This window comes from Nerophis ophidion, linkage group LG15 (assembly GCF_033978795.1).
Source record: "Nerophis ophidion isolate RoL-2023_Sa linkage group LG15, RoL_Noph_v1.0, whole genome shotgun sequence".
Classification (NCBI taxonomy): domain Eukaryota; kingdom Metazoa; phylum Chordata; class Actinopteri; order Syngnathiformes; family Syngnathidae; genus Nerophis; species Nerophis ophidion.
In genome coordinates this window covers 23,764,183-23,789,980 of record NC_084625.1, presented here as the reverse complement: position 1 = coordinate 23,789,980, position 25,798 = coordinate 23,764,183, and the positions used below count along the sequence as shown (strand labels likewise).

Genomic DNA, 25,798 nt, shown 5'->3' with positions numbered 1-25,798 from the left:
TTACATTTGGGAAGCAACAAAATGACGCAGTGGGCCACATTTGATTTATTTTCAACAAATTATATCCCAGGTGCCCTCTACAAATAGGTTTTTCTTCATGATTTGTCATGTTTTGCAAGCAATCTCACTCAAATTTGACAGAAATGCTTTTGCCAGCCCCGTAAAGGCGCGTATCAAATTTTATGGATCTGATGGAAGATTTCTTATGGAAAACAATGCGGCGTCAAAAAAATAATAGCACACACGGTACGGCATGTAATTGTATGGTATATTGAATGTGCTCAAAACTGACTTTTAGGCACTGAAACCCACTATTTCTTACTTTTTTTTTTTTTTTTTAGTTTATTTCGAACATGAACACACTTGCAGTATAATACATCACACAATTTCATTTCACTTCTCTTTACATTCTGTCCGAAAAGTAGTAGGAAGAAGCAAAGCTTTTTTAATCATCCCCCTTTCCCACTTCAGAGCGTTTACAAATACCTACGTTCATTTACTGTCTTCTTTTTGGAACACAATTACATCAGTGAGTAATTATTACAGCAGTTCTTGTAATTAATATTTATGTCATTCATGATAAACATACTATCCATTATATCCCTTTTTCAATAATGTTGAAGGTATTTCTCATAATTCTTCTTCTTTGAACTTTGTAAGCGCTATCAATTTGAACAACCTCTTAAACTGGATCATATCAGTACATTTTTTAACTTCTTTACTTAATCCATTCCATAGTTTAATTCCACATGCAGATATGCTGAAGGTTTTTAGTAAAAGTGTTGAACGGGCATACAAATGTTTTAAGTTAGTTTTTTCTCTAAGGTTATATTTATCGTCTTTAGTTGAGAAAAAATGTTTTACATTCTTGGGTATCAGGTTATAGTTTGCTTTTGTACATAGTTTTAGCTGTTTGCAATTTTACCAAATCATTGAACTTCAATATTTTTGACTCAATAAATAAATGTTTTTATGTTCTCTATATCTAACATTTTGTATCAGTCTAACTGATCTTTTTTGTAACACGGTTACATTTGTAGTCCATCCATCCATCCATTTTCTACTGCTTGTCCCTTTTGAGGACGCGGGGGGTGCTGGAGCCTATCTCAGATGCATTCAGGCGGGAGGCGGGTGCCCATATTTCTACACAATAACTCAGATATGGTAACACGAGCGAGCAGTAGAGAACATGAAGTAATTTTTGGTCCAGGTCATATTTTGCTTGGTTCATTATTGAAATGTTTCTTTCCACCTTATGTTGTATATTTTTAATATGAGATTTCCAGTTCATTTTATCAGCTATTATTACTCCCAAAAATTTAGTTTATTTTACCCTTTCAATGTCTACTTCGTTTACCGTATTTTTCGGAGTATAAATCGCTCCGGAGTATAAGTCGCACCTGCCGAAAATGCATAATAAAGAAGGAAAAAAACATATATAAGTCGCACTTCCTACTCGCATTAAGTGAATGTTATATGAGGCATAAATAACCAAATGAGAAGGTGCCTGGTATGTTAACGTAACATATTATGGTAAGAGTCATTCAAATAACTATAACATATAGAACATGCTATACGTTTTCCAAACAATGTCACTCCTAATCGCTAAATCCCATGAAATCTTATACGTCTAGTCTCTTACGTGAATGAGCTAAATAACATTATTTGATATTTTACGGTAATGTGTTAATAATTTCAGTCGCACCCTTGGCCAAACTATGAAAAAAACTGCGACTTATAGTCCGGAAAATACGGTGTTTGTATTTGTGTACGATGCTCTAAATTGCTATTAACCAAGGTTTTTTTTTTTAATAGATTAAATTATAAGCAATTCAAACAGAATATACTTTCCTTGTTTGGGATTTTTAAGAGCAATCGTATTCACTGTAAAAACAACAAGCGTAGATTTTACAGTAAAATAAATCGCAGGAATTTTAATGCAAAAATAACAGTGGTACGGTTTTTAAATTTTTCAATAGAATTCTGGAGACTGAGCTGCCATTTTTTTGTATTGTGAAAGCATACATTTTTGTGTGTTTAAATATGTTTATCGTCTTCTGTTTTTTTTTGTAAGAGTGTTTATTTAAGGTGTCATATTAGGTTCTAGCATGCCCCGCGACCCGAAAGTGATAAGCGGTAGGATGGATGGGATTATATTTTTTTTCTATATTCAAACCACTTCCATGTGGGGGGGATCCATTTTTCTTTCTTTTTTTTTTTTTTCTTTGTTATGAAAAAGGGGACGTTTTTGTCATGAAAAAGGGACGTTTTTTGGTTTGTGCACTAATTGTAAGTGTATATTGTGTTTTTTATTTTGATTTAATAAAAAAAAAAAAAATAATAAAAATAAGTTTTGTTTTTTTGGGGGGGGGAAATAAAAATGAATTAAAAATTCTTCTGCGGCCCGGTGGTTGGGGACCACTGGTCTACAAGACATGGGATGGTGTTTTTTTGGTCAAAATGTTGCATAGATTATGTTTTATGTTTTTATTTTCAAGCCACTTTCTTAATGTCACTACAAAATGTGTCGTTTTGTAGACGGCCGTAAGTTACGTGCCAAAGCCCTCTTCCAGACCAAGCCTCCTTCAACTGCGTCTTCTCTCCGTCAGCCATGTTGTAGTTTTTAGTGCTTCCATATGGAGTCTACTGACAGATATAAGTTAGAACTATACACTACTTTACCCGATAGCAGAGGATTTCAGCATGCATGTGCATGTACAAACCAGTCTGCCCACAACAAGAAAAAAAAAAGCAATTTATTGACTCCAACTTTGGACTACAACTGGATGAAAATGGCTGACTCAGGCAAAGGTTTTTGTGTAAACCTTGACATATATGGAGATAAATACTGACGTAACTAAAGTCTCAAATTCGAAACGGCTCGTTTTGAGAAAGTCTGATAAAAATAATTGTTTAATAGATATCTCTGCCATGCCTTCATGATTTGATTTTATATTTTGGGGACTTATTGTGGTCCCAAATACACCAAAACTGTCACCAACAGGTTTTGCATAATAGGACCCCTTTAATGATGAAGGCAAACTAGGGTTGTTTGTAATGGAGAAAGACAATAATGTATTCATGTTAGAACTTAAGCTAGTGATTAGCGCGCCAGCTGCTTCTTCCAAGTGCGTAATAAGACACGGTTTTACGATAATTAGAATTTGAATACTATCCGTCAGAAATAATCACAGTTTATTTATAACGGTAATCGCTACAGTACATCTCTAAATGTTCACCCTTTTCTATGCAGCGGTTTTTCAAGTTCTTAATTTTTGGGCTTCCTTCGGCTGGATGACGCCAACAATTTGAAATTGAATCTCTGGAAAGACTCCAGAGACAAAGTGGGGTTTTCAAAACAACCCGGTTTGAAGGGGCTCCACCTCGGCCCACCGCCCTCATCTCGACGTCCCACCACTGTTTATTTAGGCAGCAGCAGGCGTCGAGGGTGCGTGGAAAAGACAACTTTGCTGCACGATGCTCACCTGGTGCATGTTTTTTTGTGAGAGAAAATGCAGAATTCTGTTTCCTGAACCCCCCCCCCCCCCCTTTCCCTACACTTTGTTTGGCCTCATTGTTTGAATTCCGTAACTGTTCAAGCACAGATCGGAATGAAGGAGCTTGGAAGAACTCTCCCTTTGTTACCCACATCCTGTGTTTGACCCCAAGGTTTAATCACCGCCTCCCTGCCATACCTGCGGTGGGAACGGAGTGGGGGGGATAGATGCTGGGGGTCACTGAGCGGGGCGGTAAATGGCAGCTTTTATCGGTCGGCATTGAGGAGCTGCGAACAATGGATGAGGCTTTTTCACATAGCATTAGCCTGCTGGAGGAATCCTGCGATGACGGCTGTGTTATCGCACACCTGACTGATCGAAATTAGACAAAGGCCAGACATGAATTTATTAGGAAATCGGGGGAGGGAATAACGACAGGAAACGGGACAAATAGGCTCAGTGTTTTGTTGACACGCATTGGTGATTAACCTTCGCTTTGGTCTCGGCGCTCCTGCAGTCGCCACACTCTGGACAGGAAGAGTCGGGCCGTCATCGCTTGATTGCTTGATGACAGATGCCAGGAGAACAAAGAGGGCTCTGATAGCTTCCTCCCCGCTGAAAAGTTTTGAGCAGACGAGTGGAAAGACGGAGTGCCAGAGACGGGAGAAGAGGTGGACCGATTCATTCAAGGATTACTTGCTTTTTCCTCGTTCCTCTGCATTGTTGCGCAAAGGAGCTCACAGAAAGTAGTCAAGCGATTGTACAGTAGGAACATCTGGTCTAGGTTAACGGTGATTGTAGGTTTTAGAGAGACTCGCTTGGCGAAAGGGGGGTTCATGGATGGAAAAGAGACGTTCAAAAGGGTCTGAGAAAGTCCGCCATTGTTGAGGCTGCTTTTGTGGTACTTTTATTTGAATCCAGGGAGGCATTACCTCCTTCAGGGTCCAGCCGACGTTTCACTGAAGCTATCAGTCAGAAAAACTCCCGGCATACAACTGTACTTAACTGGCCTCAACCTGCAGGCAGCCATCCATCCCTAACTCTAGGGTGTTTACGAGGCCTTCAGAAGTGGCTCCTAATGAGTATGCGTAAGGGGTTACTGTACGACATTACTCACGACCACCTCCTGCATTTGCACGGTGCAGAGGTTTATGCTAGGCCCAGCAGGGATGTGTAACTATGGGCATCGGAGGGCCCCTCTATTGCTGACAACATTGGTACTTATTCCATAGGTCTGGATCCAAAAAGGATTTCTTAATGTAACATCCTCCTATTTCCCTCCAAAACACATACAGTGGGGCAAAAAAGTATTTAGTCAGCCACCGATTGCGCAAGTTCTCCCACTTAAAATGATGACAGAGGTCTGTATTTTTCATCATAGGTACACTTCAACTGTGAAAGACAGAATGTGGAAAAAAATCTAGGAATTCACATTGTAGGAATTTTAAAGAATTTATTGGGCCCTGCCATGAGGTGGCGACTTGTCCAGGGTGTACCCTGCCTTCCGCCCGATTGTAGCTGAGATAGGCGCCAGCGCCCCCCGCGACCCCGAAAGGGAATAAGCGGTAGTAAATGAATGGATGGATATTTGTAAATTATGGTGGAAAATAAGTATTTGGTCAACCATTCAAAGCTCTCACTGATGGAAGGAGGTTTTGGCTCAAAATCCCACGATACATGGCCCTATTCATTCTTTCCTTAACACGGATCAATCGTCCTGTCCCCTTAGCAGAAAAACAGCCCCAAAGCATGATGTTTCCACCCCCATGCTTCACAGTAGGTTTGGTGTTCTTGGGATGCAACTCAGTATTCTTCTTCCTCCAAACACGACGAGTTGAGTTTATGCCAGAAAGTTATCTTTTGGTTTCATCTGACCACATGACATTCTCCCAATCCTCTGCTGTATCATCCATGTATCTATTTTGGTATAAACTCAACTGGTCGTGTTTGGAGGAAGAAGAATACTGAGTTGCATCCCAAGAACACCACACCTACTGTGAAGCATGGGGGTGGAAACATCATGCTTTGGTGCTGTTTTTCTGCTAAGGGGACAGGACGATTGATCCGTGTTAAGGAAAGAATGAATAGGGCCATGTATCGTGAGATTTTGAGCCAAAACCTCCTTCCATCAGTGAGATCTTTGAATGGTTGACAAATACTTATTTTCCACCATAATTTACAAATAAATTCTTTAAAATCCTACAATGTGAATTCCTGCATTTTTTTCCTACATTCTGTCTCTCACAGTTAAAGTGTACCTATGATGAAAATTACAGACCTCTGTCATCATTTTAAGTGGGAGAACTTTCACAATCAGTGGCTGACTAAATACTTTTTTGCCCCACTGTACAGTTGTGATTGTAGGCTTGTTTTCTAACGAATTTCACTATTTTGAAACACCCACTTTCAGTTCCAAAATGTGGGAGCCAGCTGCTGTCACAGAAATCTGGAGGCATTTTCTTTTTACTTAGTATGTCTTTTGGTAGCAACACCATCCCAAATTTAAGCTATTTTCACACAGAATTTTAAGGAATCGGCAAATATGGCTGCCTGTTTGTAGCAACACAACTAATGTAGGGGTCAGCCTGCATATATTTCCAAATGATGGCAATAAGAGGAAAATAATGACCTTTCCAGTCAAATTCATTCCTGCGAATTTGGACGGACCAAGCAATAGGAGTGTAATTTGCATCGATCGTTTTATGGATGCTGACTTTGAAGATGAAGCGTTTTGGTCGGAGTCAGGCTAGAAAAACATTTCGGGAGCACCCTTTAAGGGAGGAAGACTGAGTCATAACCTGTGGAAAAACTGAGAAAAATAAAGTCGACCCAGCGGGCGCTCAAAAACAAATGTAAAATTAATTTTGCATCTTTTAGTCATGTTTTCCTCAAAATGCTTGAGAAAATGCTGAAAGAGTATGAGCAAAGACGGACTGTGCTGTCTATGAAAATCCAATTAATGCAATCCACTGTATTTGTATATCACATTTAAACAACATAAATGTTTTCAAAGTGCTGCACAACAATATTAAAAACAATATTCAAATACTATCCTTAGCTCCACCAATAACTGAATAAAAAATAAAACCAATATAAAAAGAAATATGATTAAAAACGATTTTAAAGGGTGAAACCAATTAAAACAATAAATAGATTTTAAAAAACACAGAGGACCACATAATTAACATAGTGTTAAAAGCTAAAGAATAAAAGTGGGTCTTAAGAAGAAAAAGAAGATGGTAGAACAGGGAAGTCCCATAATTATTATTTTATATATTTTATACATTAAACTAATTGATATTATGAGAAATGACTGCCAGATTCAGGTGCAAAAAATACATAGTGACCTTGTTAGTGAAATTTGGGTCATCTGAATGCTATGGGTCCTTTCACCTTTTCTTTCATTTTACTGTTGACGTCTACATAGCCTAAGAATCATTCTGACTTACTCAGCAGATTTGATGCTAGGATACATCAGTGAATGAAACACATTACTCAGATTAGTGCCAGACGAATTGTCTTGTGATCAGGTCTGCTTCATTAGTGGCTAATTACTGAATGATTGTGACATTCCTGTTCTACAACAAGTGGCAGGGGGTCTCTAAATGGAGGCTTTACGACGTACTTAACTCTTGTTGGTAAAACCATTAACTATTATTTTGGAAGTTTTAAGCTCACTCTTCTACTCTTTTTACTTCTAAAGTGTGACATTTCGGCAAGACGTGCGCCGCTGCAGAGTTGCCTGTGCTATTTCTTTTTATACATATATATATATATATATATATATATATATATATATATATATATATATATATATATATATATATATATATATATAAAACCTCAACTTTTTACCTAAAAGGTGGGATTAACTTGCAATTTGCCTACACAGACAAATGTCCTTGTTATCATAGGTGTGTTTGACCATGAAATTCAGGGACCGACCAGCAATTGTTTGTAAAAATTCAACCATGATTAGTTTTAAAGCATGGCGAGTTACCCATTAGTCATTGCTCCTTTGTTAATTGGTTATGAAACATTGAGAATACAATTGTAAGAATAATGATAAAGTTTTCTATTGCATTAAAAATGTGGTAGTCTAAAAAAACATGTTTGCTGGTGGTATCCCAAACATTTTTTTTTTTTGTTAAAGAAATCATATTTGTAATGATTTTTAAACGATTAAAAAAAAGTTTTTAATTCATTTTTTTTTTTTGACTCAGGCAAGTCATATTGTTGATGTAGATGCAGATATCTGCTGTACAGATTTATGTAAGAAAAGAAAAATGTGGGATATGTCTCTTGTTGCCGTAATTATATTTGACTTCATTAAAGGTTTGGGTAGAATTTTATTAAACATAAACAGTTTTCTTTTAAGTAATATAGACTTTTATCATAGCTAATTATCTATTTTATTCAGGAATGTAGTTAATCATAGAGCTGTCACCCAATGTTGTCAAAAAGTATTGATTTTAAATAGAGAATATATATATCTGTATCCCATTTGGTAGTCCTTCTTGTGGATCACTCCATGTGAGTAATAGGGTTTCCTCTCCTCCATTTCCACCTCTCTACCTTATCGGATGCAGGGAGCCCCATAGAAGAAGGGAAAAGGGGTCACGGGGTCAAAGTCTTTTCCTCTTTGGATCTTCCCGCGGAGAGGCTTGGCGAGAGAACGGCTGCACAAGAGCAGGGGTTGGTGGGGGTCAAGATTTTAATTCTGTTAAAAGAACAGCTGGTTTGAGTTTCTCCTCACCTCGCTACCCCCTTGCCCCCCTCTCTTTCCTTCGCCCCACAAATCCAGGGAGATGAAAAATTTGTTCGGAGGAGAACCAGTAAAATAAAAAAAAGTTTACGGTCCAAAGCCCTTCCTCTTACCTTGCTCTAGCTTTAGCAAGGAATGCAATAACGTCAGCACAGGCACTCAGATTGATGACTTAAACAAGGAAGTGTTTGGGTGTTCCATCAGCCGGCTGGAACTTAATTAAAAAGTGTGAAAAGTCAGCAGGAAATTATTCCCTTTCCGGATTATGTGCAATATGAATATTGTTCACGTAACTTTAAACAGGTGAATCAATGAAGCATTCAAAAAGCACAATGTGATAATGGTCATTGTTCTCCAAGTTCACAAAGTGGCGTTCAAGTGCATCACATTTTCACAATTGCACAATTAACATATGAATTGTATTATTATTCATTTTGTGGTACATATAAATACCATTTTCAAATGTGCTTAACAAACTTACATCAAAGTACAATACATGTTTACACTTAGACAATTTGACCTGTCTGAAAAGAAGTACTGTCGGTTGAAGCAGAGTAAAACACAAGTTGTACACCATTAAACATGTCTGAAAAGTAGTAGGTAGAAGCAGAGTTTAGCACGAGTTACATTGAAGTGCATTTCATGTTTACACTTGTACTATTTAGCCTGTGTGAAAAGGAGTAGGTAGAAGCAGAGTTGATTGCAAGATGTACTAAACAAAAATATAAATGCAACACTTGTGTTTTTGCCCCCATTTTTTATGAGTTGAATTCAAAGATCTACAACTTTAACTATACGCCTATTCTCCTCAAATATTGTTCAGAAATACACTACATTGCCAAAAGTATTTGGCCACCAATCAAAATGATGAGAATCAGGTGTCCTAATCACTTTGCCTGGTGTATAATATCAAGAATTTAGGCATGGAGAAAGAATGGGCCGCTCTCAGTGATTTCCAGCCTGGAACTGTCATAGGATGCTACCTGTGCAACATATCCAGTCGTGAGATTTCCTCCAAAATATTCCAAAGTCAACTTTATTATAAGAAAAGTGAAGAGTTTGGGAACAAGAGCAACAAAGCTACAAAGTAGTATGCCACGTAAACTGACAGAGAGGGGTCAGCGGATGCTGAAGCGCATAGTGCAAAGACTTTCTGCACAGTCAGTTGCTACAGAGCTCCAAAAGTCATGTGACCTTCCAATTAGCCCACGTACAGTACGCAGAGAGCTTCATGGAATGGGATTCCATGGCCGAGCAGCTTTATCTAAGCCATACATTGCCCAGTCCAATACAAAGCGTCGGATGCACTAGTGTAAAGCGGTCTCCACTGCTCGAGAGTCCAGTGGCGAAGCCTTCTCTGGACGAGTCTGGGTTTGGAGGTTTCCAGGACAATGCTACATTTCGGACTGCATTGTGCCGAGTGTGAAATTTGGTGGGGGAGGAATTATGGTTTGTGGTTGTTTTTCCGGAGTTGGGCTTGGCCCCATAGTTCCAGTGAAAGGGACTTTGAATGCTCCAGGAGACCAAAACAGTTTGGACAATTCCATGGGATGGCACTTCAAGTTCATAAATGAATATAGGCAGGTGGGCAAAACTTTTTGGCAATGTAGTGTATATCTAAATCTGTGTTACAGAGCATTTCTTCTTTGACAAGATAATCCAACGCACCTCACAGGTGTGACATATTAAGAAGCTGATTTAACAGTGTAATTTTTGCACAGGTGTGCCTCAAGCTGCCCACTATAAAAGGCCATGCTGAAATGTGCAGTTTTGCTTCATTGTGGGTCTATCGAGGGGTTAGAAAAGGAGTCATTATCTGGTGTGACCACCATTTGCCTCAAACAGTGCAACACATCTCCTTCACATAGAGTTAATCAGGTTGTTGATTGTAGCCTGTGGAATGTTGGTCCACTTCTCTTCAATGTCTGTGCCAAGTTGCTGGATATTGGCAGGAACTGGAACATGCCGTCGTATACGCCGATCCACAGCATCCCAAACATGCTCAATAGGTGACATTTTCGGTGAGTATGCTGGCCGTCCAAGAACTGTGAGGTTCTCAACTTTGTGAGAATTATGTACAGGTCCTTGCAACATGGGACCGTGCATTGTCAAGCTGCAACATGAGGTGATGGTCTTGGGTGAATGGCACAACAATGGGCCTCACGGTATCATTGTGCATTTAAAATGCCATAGTAAAAAATTGCACTTGCATTTGCCTGCCCATGCATTAACCCCATTCCCACTATGGGCCACCTGTGGTTATGTGTGGTCTTCGGTTAAGAAGCCGGTTGGACGTACTGCTAAATTCTCTGAAGCGCCTTTGGAAATGACTTATGGTAGAGAAATGAAAATTACCTTTGTTTAGAGTGTCCGCCCTGAGATCGGTAGGTTGTGAGATCAAACCACGGCCGAGTCATACCGAAGACTATAAAAATGGTACCCATTACTTCCCTGCTTGGCACTCAGCACCAAGGGTTGAATTGGGGGTTAAATGACAAAAAATGATTCCCGGGCACGGCCACCGCTGCTGCCCACTGCTCCCCTCACCTCCCAGGAGGTGATCAAGGGTGATGGGTCAAATGCAGAGAATAATTTCGCCACACCAGTTGTTACTTTTAACTTTAACATTTACAGGCAACAGCTCTGGTAATCATTCCTGCAGTCACCAAGCCAACTGCACACTCCCGCAAAACTTGCGACATCTGTGGCATTGTGCTGTGTGATAAAACTGCACATTCCAGAGCGGCCTATTATTGTGGGCAGCTTGATGCACACCTGTGTAATAATCATGCTGTTCAATCAGCATCTTGATATGCCACACATGTGAGGTGGGATTGATTATCTTGGCACAAAAGGAACACGGATTTAGACAGAATTGTGAACAATATTTGAGAGGAATAGGTGTTTCTTTTACATAGTAAAAGTTTTAGATGTTTGAGTTGAACTCATGAAAAATGGGAGCAAAAACAAAAGTGTTGCATTTATATTTTTGTTCAGTGTATATTGAACCATGTTTGCACTGACACAAGTCTACATGTACAAAAAGCAGTAGGTTAGAGATGTCCGATAAAATCGAACTGCTGATATTATCGGGCGATAAATGCTGTAAAATGTAATATCGGAAATTAGTGGAATTGTTTCACAATTGTCGGTATCGGTTTCAAAAAGTAAAATGTATTACTTTTTAAAACGCCGCTGTGTACACGGACGTAGGGAAAAGTACAGAGCGCCAATAAACCTTAAAGGCACTGCCTTTGCGTGCCGGCCCAGTCCCATCTACGGCTTTTCTCACACAAGTGAATGCAAGCACACTTGGTCAACAGCCATGCAGGTCACACTGAGGATGGCCGTATAGACAACCATAACACTGTTAGAAATATGCGCCACACTGTGAACCCACACCAAACAAGAATGACAAACACATTTCGGAAGAACATTCGCACTGTAACACAACATAAACACAACAGAACAAATACCCAGAAGCCCTTGCAGCAATAACTCTTCCGGGATGCTACAATAAACACCCCCACCACCAAACCCCACCCCCTCAACCCCACTCGCCTCAACCTTCTCATGCTCTCTCAGGGAGAGCATGTCCCAAATTCCAAGCTGCTGTTTTGAGGCATGTTTAAAAAAAAAATGCACTTTGTGACTTCAATAATAAATATGGCAATTTTTTCCATAACTTCAGTTGATTTATTTTGGAAAACATTGTTTAATGCATCCAGCGGGGCATCACAACAAAGTTAGGCATAATAATGTGTTAATTCCACGATTGTGCATATCGGTATTGGTTGATATCGGTATCGGTAATTAAGAGTTGGACAATATAGGATATTGGCAAAAAAGCCATTATCAGACATCCGTAGAGTAGGTAGAAGCAGAGTTGAATACAAAATATATTGAAGCACGTCACATGTTTACAATCGCACTATCCTGTATGTCTATAAAGGAGTCGGGAGAAGTAGAGTTTATTTCATCCTGCGCCTTCTCCATGTCAGTTACTGATAGTCTGTTGACCTTGTAGACAAGTAGTTGTTAGATGTGAAGTCGTTCATTTGAGGCGCTAGCTAGCACACCATCTCGCTATAAAAGTCAAACTAATAGCAGATTGTTCAGCTTGCTCTCCTTTGCCGGCTGGCTGCTTGGCCTCGGGGGCTGTGCTGGTGTGTGGCGAGGCAGCAATCAGAGGTCATAATTTCATTGGCGGTTAGCATCAGGTTCAATTTTTCTCCTAGGTTACATTTAGCAGAAAGTCTGGATTGTGTTACGGCGTGCCGGCAGAATCAGTGCGGAGCTGAAGAATCGCCGGAGCTTTCCAAGAAGAGCCGAAGGGAAGACTAGTTTGCACACATGTCGGACGATTAGAGCCAAGGCCTTTCATACCTACAGTCTGCTATTTTTACATACTGTACTTCAATGCGCTTCGACCTGAAGAATGCTCTTAAGAGTTGCGGTTCTCTGGAGACCGCCCCCTAGTGACAGCTGCTTTTCAGTCCATCCTGACTGATGATGAGGTTAGTTTTTGTTTATACGGCGCTGGCGAGGAGGGCACATGGGAAGAATTACGGCATGTGCTGATTCAGAACGTTCTTTCAACATGAAGGCGTCCAAGCGATGCCAGGCTGTGTTTTCTCTGGTGAAAAATGACTTATGTGTCCTCGGGAGTGCCAATTTTCTTCCACGCAAAAATGAAGCCTTGGCAAATTTTAAAATAGAGCGCTACTTCAGTCGGGTGTGGCTTGTTGGGGTAGTCCTACTAAAATTGTATATATTTTTTTATGTATTGCAGGAATGTGACCAGGTACATATTGACGACGTCTCGTCTGACGACAACGGTCAGGATCTAAGGTAAAAACTGCTGGATGGGTTTATTTCCAACATGCGTGACAAAGTTACAATTGAGTAAATTTCATGTTTATAGTTACGCAATCCCAAAAATTTTTATACACATCCACAACTTTTTTTTAAATCTTTTTGTCAGTGGGGAAAATGTGATGATAACAGTAGAACCAGAAATGGAAGTTACCACTTCATAGGAAAGGGTTTGTATCATATTACATAATTAAATGAATGTTACCAAGCAGCAGCTAACACAAACAAACTACATAACACTAAACTGATTTCCGAACAATATTTTATACCAAAAATGAAGTACAATTTGAATAACATATGTTGTAAGATATATACTAAAACCTGAGCTATATTTTGTAAAATATGAGAAGAAAAATGCGTAAACATACAGTGGGGCAAAAAAGTATTTAGTCAGCAACCGATTGTGCAAGTTCTCCCACTTAAAATGATGACGGAGGTCTGTAATTTTCATCATAGGTACACTTCAACTGTGAGAGACAGAAAAAAAACACGACGAGTTGAGTTCATACCAAAAATTTATATTTTGGTTTCATCTGACCACGTGACATTCTCCCAATCCTCTGCTGTATCATCCATGTATCCATTTTGGTATAAACTCAACTCGTCGTGTTTGGAGGAAGAAGAATACTGAGTTGCATCCCAAGAACACGATACCTACTGTGAAGCATGGGGGTGGAAACATCATGCTTTGGGGCTGTTTTTCTGCTAAGGGGACAGGACGATTGATCCGTGTTAAGGAAAGAATGAATGGGGCCATGTATCGTGAGATTTTGAGCCAACACCTCCTTCCATCAGTGAGCGCTTTGAATGGTTGACCAAATACTTATTTTCCACCATAATTTACAAATAAATTCTTTAAAATTCCTACAATGTGAATTCCTCCATTTTTTTTTCACATTCTGTCTCTCACAGTTGAAGTGTACCTATGATGAAAATTACACACCTCTGTCATCATTTTAAGTGGGAGAACTTGCACAATCGCTGGCTGATTAAATAATTTTTTGCCCCACTGTACAGTGTGTTCTCAGCAATAAAACGTAAATGAATTGAAAGTGCTCAAATCTTTGAAAACATATGCTGGTTGAGTTAAATTTTTTGTAAAAACTATATTACATTGGAAAAATGTATAATTAATTAAGCTATATGCACCCAAAGTTTTTGAGTAGAAAATGTTTAAACGTAGCCAACATAAAACAAAAATACCTGACACAAAATTAAGGTCAGAAATCAGTTCTTTTATGCAAACAAAGTATTTTCTTTGTCCTACTATGAGACCAATTTGCTTATCGTAAGTAATACTGGATTATAAAAAACAATAATCAAAGCTATAAACTCAATGGTCCCCCACTTCATTTTGTCGTGGCTGATGAAAGTTCTGGAAATAATGGCTCTATTGTATGTGTTTGTTTTTTTAAATCTAACAGCAAAAAGGACTGCATGCCACTGCAAATGTTCTAAACTTTAATGTTGTCTGATCTTGCAAAAATATATTCCAAACATTTATTTATGGTTATGAAAAATTAATACTTAAATATCTGCTTATCTCCCCGATGTACGATTTCAAAGCAGGTGGTTAGTAAAAAAAAATATGGTAATCAAACACAATTGCCAATGCAAACTGTGTAACCAGGCTACTAATATACGTTTATGTTTATATTCACCGTCGCAAGCGGCCGTCTTAAGTCAGCCATAATTGCGATGTGGCCCTAAATAATAACGGGGTTGAAACCCCTGATATAATGTATAAAATAAGCAAAATATTAAGAACTTGAAACAAGTAAAACTGACTTACATTTTCAGTGATATTGGCAGGTTATAGTACATATTAGGGCACTTAAAATAAACATAACATATTGAGAAGAAAATTCTTGTTGGCGAACAAAAACATATTTTTTTACCGTAACTTGTGTCAGGTCTCTTCCATAGTTGAGCAATTTTAATTTATTTGACTTTTATTGTACAGTAATAAAATTATCTCGGACAACAGTTTAGGTGTCTTCTAAAGGTTGGCAGTTTTACTTTGTTCTACTTTTATTGTACAGCCATCAACTTCTTAGATGACGGTTCAGGTGTCTTCTAAAGCAGTGGTTCTCAACCTTTTTTCAGTGATGTACCCCCTTTGAACATTTTTTTAATTCAAGTACCCCCTAATCAGAGCAAAGCATTTTTGGTTGAAAAAAAGAGATAAAGAAATAAAATACAGCACTATGTCATCAGTTTCTGATTTATTAAATTTTATAACAGTGCAAAATATTGCTCATTTGTAGTGGTCTTTCTTGAACTATTTGGAAACAAAGATATAAAAATAGCTAAAAACTTGTTAAAAAATAAACAAGTGATTCAATTATAAATAAAGATTTCTCCACATAGAAGTAATCCTCAACTTAAAGTGCCCTCTTTGGGGATTGTAATAGAGATCCATCTGGATTCATGAACTTAATTCTAAACATTTCTTCACAAAAAAAGAGATCTTTAACATCAATATTTATGGAACATGTCCACAAAAAAATCTAGCTCTCAACACTGAATATTGTATTGTTGCATTTCATTTCACACTTTATGAACTTACATTCATATGTTGTTAAAGTTTTATTCAATAAATATATTTATAAAGGATTTTTGAATTGTTGCTATTTTTAGAATATATTTAAAAAATCTCACGTACCCCTTGGCATACCTTCAAGTACCCACTGGGGTACGCGTACCCCTATTTGAGAACCACTGTTCTAAAGGAGAGCAATTTTTATTTATTTTAGTTTTATTGCGGAGTTGTAAATTTATCTTGGATGACAGTTCAGGTGTCTTCTAAAGAGGACTTTTTTTTTTCTTTTTTTTTTTACTTTTTATTAGTTTTTTGTACAGTCACCAACTTCTTCGATGACATTCAGATGTCTTCTGAAGGTGAGCAATTTTACTTTATTTTTAGTTTTATTGTACATAAACGAAATTCTCCCTTAAAGACAGTTCAGATGTCTTCCAAAGGGGATTTGTTTTACTTTATTGTAGTTTTATTGTACTGTAATGAACTTCTTTGAATAAAAGTTCAGATGTCTTCAAAATGTTTGTTTTATTGTACAGTACTCAACTTCTCTTAGATGACAGCTGGCAGTGTTAAAAAGTTACTTGAAAGCTAGTTTTGGTGGAAAACAATATTTATTAATTTGATACATCTTGTGCAGATGCCTGATATTATCCAGAACTTCATTTTCAATGCCAATATATGCAACAGTGCTTCCCTCAAACGAATGTCACGTAACGAATGAACACATTTTGCCTCTTTTACTGGATGCATTTCACAAATAAACACCTAACATGGCCGCCATGCCTTGTTTTCAACAAAACTGACTTGGTGTAAGCAGGAGGACTATAAGACTGATGGCGCTGACAGACCATGTTTCTAATTTTCCCCTCAGTACATACAACTTTGGCGCAGACGGCTTCCACGCGGCGGCGACGAGCGCCAACCTCTGCCTGGCCACAGGTGTGAGGGGAGGAGTGGACTGGATGAGAAAGCTGGCGTTCCGTTACAGACGAGTGAAAGAAATCTACACCACCTACAAAAATAACGTCGGAGGTAAATCCCCCCCCCAAAAAGTCGAAAAAGAGGCGTCTTTCAGTGTTTGGATTTGTGGGCACTTTGAACATTTGGCTGGTATTTAAAGGGCCGGTCCAAGCCAAACAATGTTTTCTATACGTTTCAGGTCTCCTGGGACCGGCCAAGAGGGAAGCCTGGTTGCAATTGCGAGCAGAAATTGAAGCCTTGACGGACTCCTGGTTAACACTGGCACTGAAAGCACTAACATTAATCCACTCAAGGTAAAAGTCCACTGCGGGAAATTGTAGCCATACTTGGCATGCACGCGGCGTAAATACAGCCACACTCACCGGGCCACTGAAGAAAACACAAACAACAACACTGACCTCTCTTCTTCTGCAGGTCGAATTGTGTGAACATCCTGGTCACCACCACGCAGCTCATCCCCGCCCTGGCCAAGGTCCTGCTCTACGGGCTGGGCATTGTCTTTCCTATCGAAAATATTTATAGCGCTACCAAAATAGGTACGTTCGTCCTTTCTTTCATCTCCTGGTGCAGTTTTAGGGTAATTGATGGAATTTGACTTGGGCCTCTCTGCATGTGAAAGCACTTGGAGACATTTGTGTCATTCCACAGCAAGAAAGCCCCCCAAAATCCTTCCTAATTCAGATGCAGAATAAACAGCACCCCATGCATTAGTTGCAGGCCCATCATTATGGATCAATGTGGCTTCTGCAGCTAATTAGCTTCTTTTCTATTTGAAAACATGACACCACATGTCAAACTCAAGGCATGGGGACCAAATCTGGCCGCTAAATCATTTTATTGTGGATCACCAAATAATTTTATGTTATCGGCTGTATCATTTTATGTAGTCTGCCACAACATTTGATGTGGTTCACCAAATCATTCTATTTTGGACCGCCCCATCATTTGATATTGTCCGCCACAGCATTTTACGTGGCCCACTACATCATTTTATGTTGGACCACCACATCATTTTCTGTGGCCCACTACATCATTTTATTTTGGACCTCCATATCATGTTATGTTGTCCGCCGCAGCACTTTATGTGGCCCACTACATCATTTTCTTTTGGACCACTACATAATTTATGTGGCCCACCATATCATTTTATGTTGTCCACCGCAGCATTTTACGGGGCCCACTACATAATTTTCTGTGGCCCACCACATGATTTTATTTTGGATCACTACATAATTTTCTGTGGCCCACCAAATCATTTTATTTTGGATCACTACATAATTTTATGAGGTCCACCATATCATTTTAACTTGGCACGGCATGTAATTTTAATGTGTTACGCCACATCATTTCATAGTGGGCCACCACGTCATTATAAAAAGGCCCAAACCATACTTCTAATGAGGCCCGCCCCATCATTTCATCACGTAATTTTATTGTAAACCCCCACCTCATTTTATTGTGGACCACGACATCGTTTAATTGTGGCCCGCCACATGATTTTAACTTGGCCCATTTCGTAATTCTAACCTGGCCTGCCACATTACTTTATATGCTCCACCCCATTGTCAAATGTGATCCCCTACAACGGTTTTACCTGACCCTCCATATCATTTTAAAGTGGCCAGCCACATCATCTATGTGGCCTGCGAATGGCTGCATATAAAAAAAGCACTTTCTTGTTAAATATATTGTTCTATTAATTTTACCGAAAAATGTTGCACATGTAATTGCATACGTTCTACACTTTAATATTATCTTATGTTTAGAGAGGTCCGATAATATCGGACTGCCAATATTATCGGCCGATAAATGCTTTAAAATGTAATATCGGAAATTATCGGTATTGGTTTCAAAAAGTCAAATGTATGACTTTTTACAACGCTACTGTACAGATGTGTACACAGACATAGGGAGAAGTACAGAGTGTCAATAAGCCTTAAAGGCAGTGCCTTTGCGTGCAGACCCAGTCACATAATATCTACAGCATTTCACACACACAAGTGAATGCTAGGCATACTTGGTCAACAGCCATACAGGTCACACTGAGGGTGGCCGTATTGTATTTCTGCAGTGTTTTGTATATTGTACAGGATTGCTTGTTATTTTTATTGGATAGTAGTCTGTTTATTTCAATTGTTAGTTTTTCCTTTATTACCTCGGGTTATTTATTTTCCCCCATATTTGCCCCCACAACCGCACCTTAAGTTGGAGTCTTTAATCTCGTTATATGCAAATATAATGACAATAAAGTATATTCTATTCTATTCTAAACAACTTTAACACTGTTACAAATATGCGCCACACTGTGAACCCACACCAAACAAGAATGACAAACACATTTCGGGAGAACATCCGCACCGTACAGAACATAAACACAACGGAACAAATGCCGAGAATCCCTTGCAGCACTAACTCTTCCAGGGCGCTACAATATACACACCCCGCTACCCCCTACCCCCCAAACCCGCCCACCTCAAATTCCTCATGCTCTCTCAGGGAGAGCATGTCAAAAATTCCAAGCTACTTTTTTGAGGCATGTTAAAAAAATAACTCACTTAGTGACTTCGATAATAAATAGGGCAGTGCCATGTTGGCATTTTTTTCAATAACTTGAGTTGATTTATTTTGGAAAACCTTGTTACACTGTTTAATACATCCAGCGGGGCATCACAACAAAATTAGGCATAATAATGTGTTAATTCCACGACTGTTTATATCGGTATGGGTTGATATCGAGTTGGACAATATCGGATCGGACATCTCTACTTATGTTCCAAGCAGTTTTGGGAGGGGTTTTCAAAATACATACTTTTTCTTGTCATCTTGATTTACAATTACAAAGCAAGTTATCCATCAATCTGTAAAAAGTATAAAAATCAAAAACAGTTGCCCTTACAAATTGTGTGACAGGGCTAATATACATTCATATTTACATGGATATCCTGTATATTTCCTGTTTCATTTGCTTTCACTTTCACTTCGTTTCACTCATCCTTTGCTTCCCTTACAGGTAAGGAGAGCTGCTTCGAGAGAGTCGTTCAAAGATTCGGGAGGAAAGTTGTTTACATTGTGGTCGGGGACGGCGTGGAAGAGGAGCAAGGCTCAAAAAAGGTGGGTGCCCCTTTGATTGAAGCATTTTTTTCACTGATACCAACAAAACTGCCCTCAGTCTCCACTTGGATAAAATGTATATCATTGTTGTAACATTTGCAGACAACCCAAAATAAACATGTTAGCTTACGCTGTGAATGATGCAGTACGAGACTCCACAGTATCCCTTGTGCTGCGTTTCCCAGCTGCCCTCAGTCTCTTTTAAAATCAAATGTATCTTTTTGCTACAACATTTGAAGACAGCTAAAATAGTCCAAAATAAACACGTTGACTAACCATAAGAATGTTGCAGTTTTATACTTCACAGGCTCCACTTTATTGCAATATGTAGCTGCCCTCAGTCTCTTCTTAAACACGATGTATCTATTTGCTACAACATTTGAGGGTAGTTAAAATGGCCCAAAATATACAGGCTGGCTTACCATGACAATAATTCAGTTTTGTACTCCACAGTCTCCACTTTGCTGTGTTTTCTAGCTGCCCTCAGTCTCCACTTGGATAGAATCATCTATTTTCCATAATATTTGAGTATAACTATAAGAGCTCAAAATAAATATGTTACAGTAGCTTATTATGAGGATGATGAAGTAGTTTGCTTTGCTGCGTTTTCTTGCTTCCCTCAGTCTCCAGTTGGCTAAAATGTATCTCTTGGCCGAAACATGAATGCACAATCAAAATAAACATTTTGGCAAATAATGTGGATGGTATAGTTTTAAACTCCACAGTATCCATTTTGGTGTGTTTTCCAGCTGCCCTTAGTCTCTTCTTAAGTAAAATGTGTCTATTTGCCATAACATTTGTGTTCTAAAAAGCCCAAAACAAACATATTGGCTTACTCTCAGGACGATGCAGTTTTATACTCCACAGTCTCCACTTTACTGCGTTTTCTTGCTGCCCTCAGTCTCCGGTTGGTTAGAATATATCTCTTTGCTGTAACATAAAAGTATAATCAAAATAAAGATGTTAGCTAATCATGTGGATGTTACAGTTTCAGACCTCACAGTCCCCACATTACTGTGTTATCTAGCTGCCCTTAGTCTCCTTTTGAATAAAATGTATCTTCTTGCTGTAACATTTGAGGATAACCAAAATTACCCCTTATTATATAACGCTGTTTTATATTCCACGGTTTCATTTTACTGGGTTTTCTATCTGTCCTAATATTCTTCTTGGATTACACGTACTGTATCTACTTGTCATAACATTTGAGAATAGTCAAAAGGACCACGTTTACATTTGGATGTGTCAGTTTCATACTCCACAGTCTCCACTTTGTTCTGATGTCTTGCTGCCCTCAGTTTCTTCTTGGACAACATATACTGTGTCTCCTTTTCACAACATTTGACAATGATCAAAATTAACACAAAAGTCTACTATTTTGATGTTGTAGTTTTATACACTCCGGTCTCCACTTTGCTTCATTCTCTCGCTGCCCCCAGTCTCTTCTTTGATAATATATACAGTATGTTCTTGTTGGAATATGTAAGGATAACCAACATAACATTCTTGTGAATGTTAGTTTTAGACTCCACAGTCTCCACTTTCAATCAATCAAAGTTTACTTATATAGCCCTGAATCACAAGTGTCTCAAAGGGCTGCACAAGCCACAACAACATTCTCGGCTCAGATCCCACATCAGGGCAAGGAAAAACTCAACCCAATGGGACAATGAGAAACCTTGGAGGGGAACGCAGATGTGGGGACCCCCGCCTGGAGACCGGTGCAATGGACGTCGAGTGGATCTAGCATGATAATGTGAGAGTCCAGTCCATAGTGGATCTAGCATGATAGTGTGAGAGTCCAGTCCATAGTGGATCTAACACAATAGTGTGAGAGTCCAGTCCATAGTGGATCTAACATAATAGTGTGAGGGTCCAGTCCACAGTGGATCTAACATAATAGTGTGAGAGTCCAGTCCATAGTGGATCTAACATAATAGTGTGAGAGTCCAGTCCATAGTGGATCTAACATAATAGTGTGAGAGTCCAGTACATAGTGGGGCCAGCAGGGGATCATCTTGAGTGGAGACAGGTCAGCAGCGCAGAGATGTCCCCAACTGATGCACAGATGAGTGGTCCACCCTGGGTCCCGACTTTGGACAGCTTGCGCATCAACTTTGCTGCGTTTTCAATCTGCCCTCAGTCTCCAGTTGTATAAAGTGCATCTCTTTGATGTAACATTCAAGCATAACCGAAATAAAAGTGGTAGCCAATAATAACTAACATAAACATGTCAGCTAATCATGTGAATGTTATCATTTTAGACTCCACAGTCCCCACTTAGCTGTATTTTCTAGCTGCCCATAGTCTCCTCTTGGATAAACCATGTCTCCTTGTCGCTCGTTAAATGCAGGAGACCCTCGTTCTCCTCCAGTGTCATTTCAATGTGGAGGACTTTTCCAAAAGAAGACGAGTGAACCTTAGCCGAGTTCACGGTGTTGTGCAAAATCATCAATAGGGTTCTTTTTGAAGGATTAGACGGCAGCCATAGTTGTCAGATGTCAGTATGGCACTCCTCCTCCTCCTCCATTAGTGCCTTCATGTTTCCTCCTACAGGGCATCCGAGTACAAGAGAGAAAGTCTGTAGTGTGTAATCAGCGCTCTTCCTCCCCCAGCTCAGGTTTACGGAATAGTGGCGGGAGGACTGGGGGAGGGATGTGACATAATTATATATTCCTGTGCAGTACCCTCAGCTGCACATGTAACGCTAGAACGTACTCTTTCCGCCATGTTGGATCTTCCACATAGAGCAGACTTCAATCACAGCGCCCAAGAATTTTCACATGTCGGCTCAGGACGGAAAAAACTTCCAGTAGAACTTTTTCATGTTCGGACACTTATTATTGTTGATATTTTTAGCAATGGTAATAATAGTTGTCAACTATGTTTGTCTAAAAATATAAGTTATTTTTAGATCAAACATCTGTATTTGTATGAAAATAATTAAGAGGCAAATAATGAAATGACGCATTAGGTATAGTTACTACGAGATTTTATTCATTTGTATTTTTATTATTATTTAAGGATTCAAGGAACTTTATTATACTTTGTCATATCAAAGTTGGAAGGAAATGTTGTGCCAGGGGTCCAAAATTTAGCCCAATGACTACAACAAGAACAATAGTATGTACATAGTCATTTCAATAGAATAGCAGACTAAATGGGTAGCTGAGATAGGCACCAGCAACCCCAAAAGGGAATAAGCGGTAGAAAATGGATGGATGGATCGCACACTAAATAGTACCTAGTGAATGAATTTGAGTGTGAATGTTGTCTGTCTATCTGTGTTGGCCCTGTGATGAGGTGGCGACTTGTCCAGGGTGTAACCCCGCCTTCCGCCTGAATGTAGCTGAGATAGGCTCCAGCAACCCCAAAAGGGACAAGCGGTAGAAAATGGATGGATGGATAAATGTGTTATTCATTACATTTGCTATTTTACATATGCTATTTTCATATTTTTTTATATTATTTATATACAGTATATATTATTAAATGTGTTTTACTATTTTCATATTATATATTATTTTTGTGTTGCTTATAATAAAATATTATTATTTTTATTAATAGTAGTCATGGTAGTAGTAAGAAGTATATTTATTCCAAAAAATAGAAAATAAGATAAAAAACATTTATAGTAATTTTTATATAGAATAGGATATATATATATAATTTCTTGAATTTATTTCATTTCTTATATACATATTATTATTGTATTAAATATATTTTTGATAAATTGAAAAAAATACATTTATGTAAAATGTATTTGCATTTTTTTTATATTTTCTGTATATTAAATGTAATTATAAATATAAATGTAAAATTATGCACTATTTGCAATTATTCAAATTATTACAACATATAATTGTATTAATATGAATACTAGTAATAGTATCAGTTCTTAGTATGTTGCTGTGAAAACAGACAAATATTGTGATCATTTAAATAGTGTTTAAATATTATATATATGTAAATAGAATAATACTTTAAAAAAATTTAACAATAAAAAAGATTCCAGTGCTCCCCTACAACCAAAACATAGTATAAAAAATCCTTAATTTAATAGAATCATCTCTCCTGAAAGGAGGAGGCCAGATAACATCTACCTTTGAAACTTTTAAAAGCAGAGACAATTTACAAAACAGAAAAAAAGCAGAGGAGCTTTTAAGGGTCAGTGCAGGTTCTTTTAAGCGGAACATGTGCCTCGGTTCTGATAAAGCAGGTGGGGGTTGTTGGTCTCTTCAGAGAGAGAAGATCACAGTCCACCTGCCATGAGAACCTTTCATTCTGCCGCCACTCGGGTTCCACCTCAGTGGCTCCACGGCTAACAGGAGCCTAACGCCCAAAGTGACAACGTAAACAAAGGACAGCAGCTAAGGACAACTCTGCGAGCAGATAGAACCTCAAGCCTTTGAAGCAGTGTAGTGGTTCACATAGCTGGACTGGAGTCCCTGCCCAGCAAATGACCTCCTTTCCTGTGTGATTTCAGCACAACATGCCCTTCTGGAGGATCTCCAGCCATTCAGACCTCATGGCCCTCCACCACGCTCTGGACCTGGAGTACTTGTAGCGCCGGCCGCCTCATCGCCTGAAAACAACAACAAAGTTGCTGCGCTCCAGTTTATTTCCGGAATCCATCCCATCGCCGCTTGCTGGCAGACTTGTACCCTCCCCGATGGTTCCAAGGGGAGGAAGGCGGCGTCTCGTCTTCCCAGGAAGAGGAACAATCAATGTGCGGACCCTCCGGTCTCACTTTGTCTTAACGCTTTTTGTGAGAGGTGCCTTCTCCAGCCATGTTACTGTGAAGGACACCTGTGAGGACCACTTGCCAGTTTCTTATTTATGGACTTTGTGGGAAGGAACCTCCTCAGCAACAAGACTTTCCCAGCTGGAGGACTAATGACGGCTTTTCTAATAATTTAAGACTTTATTAACAACCCTGAGACAATCGTGTACAGAGGATTTTTTTTTTTTTTTTTTTGTGCGTGTGTAAAAAAGTTTGTAATCACTGGACTATTTCTTCCTTCCTTATATCCATGTGCTCTTCTTGAACCGTGGCTTTTTTTATGGAACCAAAAAAAAAAAAAGCTCGCAAAGTGTTGATGTGTTCGAGGTTGTTCAGTAAAAAAAAAAAAAAAAATGTAGATAATGGACTTTTTTGTGTGTTTTTTTTTTTTTTCAAGACCAAAATCGGCAAGGGACTACCCACAGTAGGGAAGGGATTCATTTGGCCCCAATCCTGGGTGGATATCGCGTGAGAGGACAAATGGGGGTTAATCATTTTGCAATGCAGTCTGATGAAAATGATGGAAAATGCCAGTCTACAAAGCAACATTGACTGGGGTCTTAGTTGGAATTGCCATAAAACACATATTTAGACATTTAACACTCTACTGCAGGGGTGTCCAAACTTCGGCCCTTGGGTTAAATGCGGCTCGCCAACGTCTTCAATTTGGTCCGCGAGATACCATGCGTTAATACGGAATCTTACCCATAGGTAATTTGCATTACTTTTAGTAGTTTGACAATATCGATGCTGTTGTTGTGCTGCCATTTTGTAGACAGTTTGAGTAATTCAAGTTAGTGACCTTTAATTGCTCTGAATGGGGCAGTTGCAGCATATACTTATATGACCCAATACAAACAACCTTCCTAGTCATGATGCAAAAAAAAAAATTTAAGAAAAAAATCCAGCCCACACACATGGTCACACATAACAAAACCTGCTCAATGAAATTTGTGGACATTATAAATAACATATATGCACCATAAATACTAAATTACACCCATTTAAGTCAATTACAAAGCATGATGGGAATATCACAAAACACTCTCCACACTTGTCCATGTTTGACGCATTTTAGCTGCTGGATATTTCTGATTGATGACAAAACTTTAAGGAGGTCGTCACGGAATTAAACGAGGTTGAGTCGAACTTTCACATTCTTTTAATATCCAATTATATTAATTATTAATAATATATCCATTATATTATAATATGTACACACATATATGTATAGGCTAAATATA

At 38.8% G+C, this 25,798-nt stretch overlaps 1 protein-coding gene across 4 annotated transcripts in view; it reads left to right on the top strand.

Annotated features, from left to right (window-relative positions):
• The window catches only part of eya1 (EYA transcriptional coactivator and phosphatase 1), a 128,310-nt gene extending 103,389 nt beyond the window's left edge, over positions 1-24,921 (top strand). For all 4 annotated transcript variants that reach the window (XM_061921875.1, XM_061921873.1, XM_061921874.1 and 1 more), the window contains 6 exons: positions 13,055-13,113; positions 16,551-16,711; positions 16,839-16,953; positions 17,075-17,196; positions 19,671-19,771; positions 24,258-24,921. In XM_061921875.1, the coding sequence (XP_061777859.1) occupies positions 13,055-13,113; positions 16,551-16,711; positions 16,839-16,953; positions 17,075-17,196; positions 19,671-19,771; positions 24,258-24,338 (639 nt within the window). In that variant the 3' untranslated portion in view covers positions 24,339-24,921. The remainder of the gene's footprint in view (positions 1-13,054; positions 13,114-16,550; positions 16,712-16,838; positions 16,954-17,074; positions 17,197-19,670; positions 19,772-24,257) is intronic.
• The last annotated feature ends 877 nt before the right edge of the window (positions 24,922-25,798 follow it).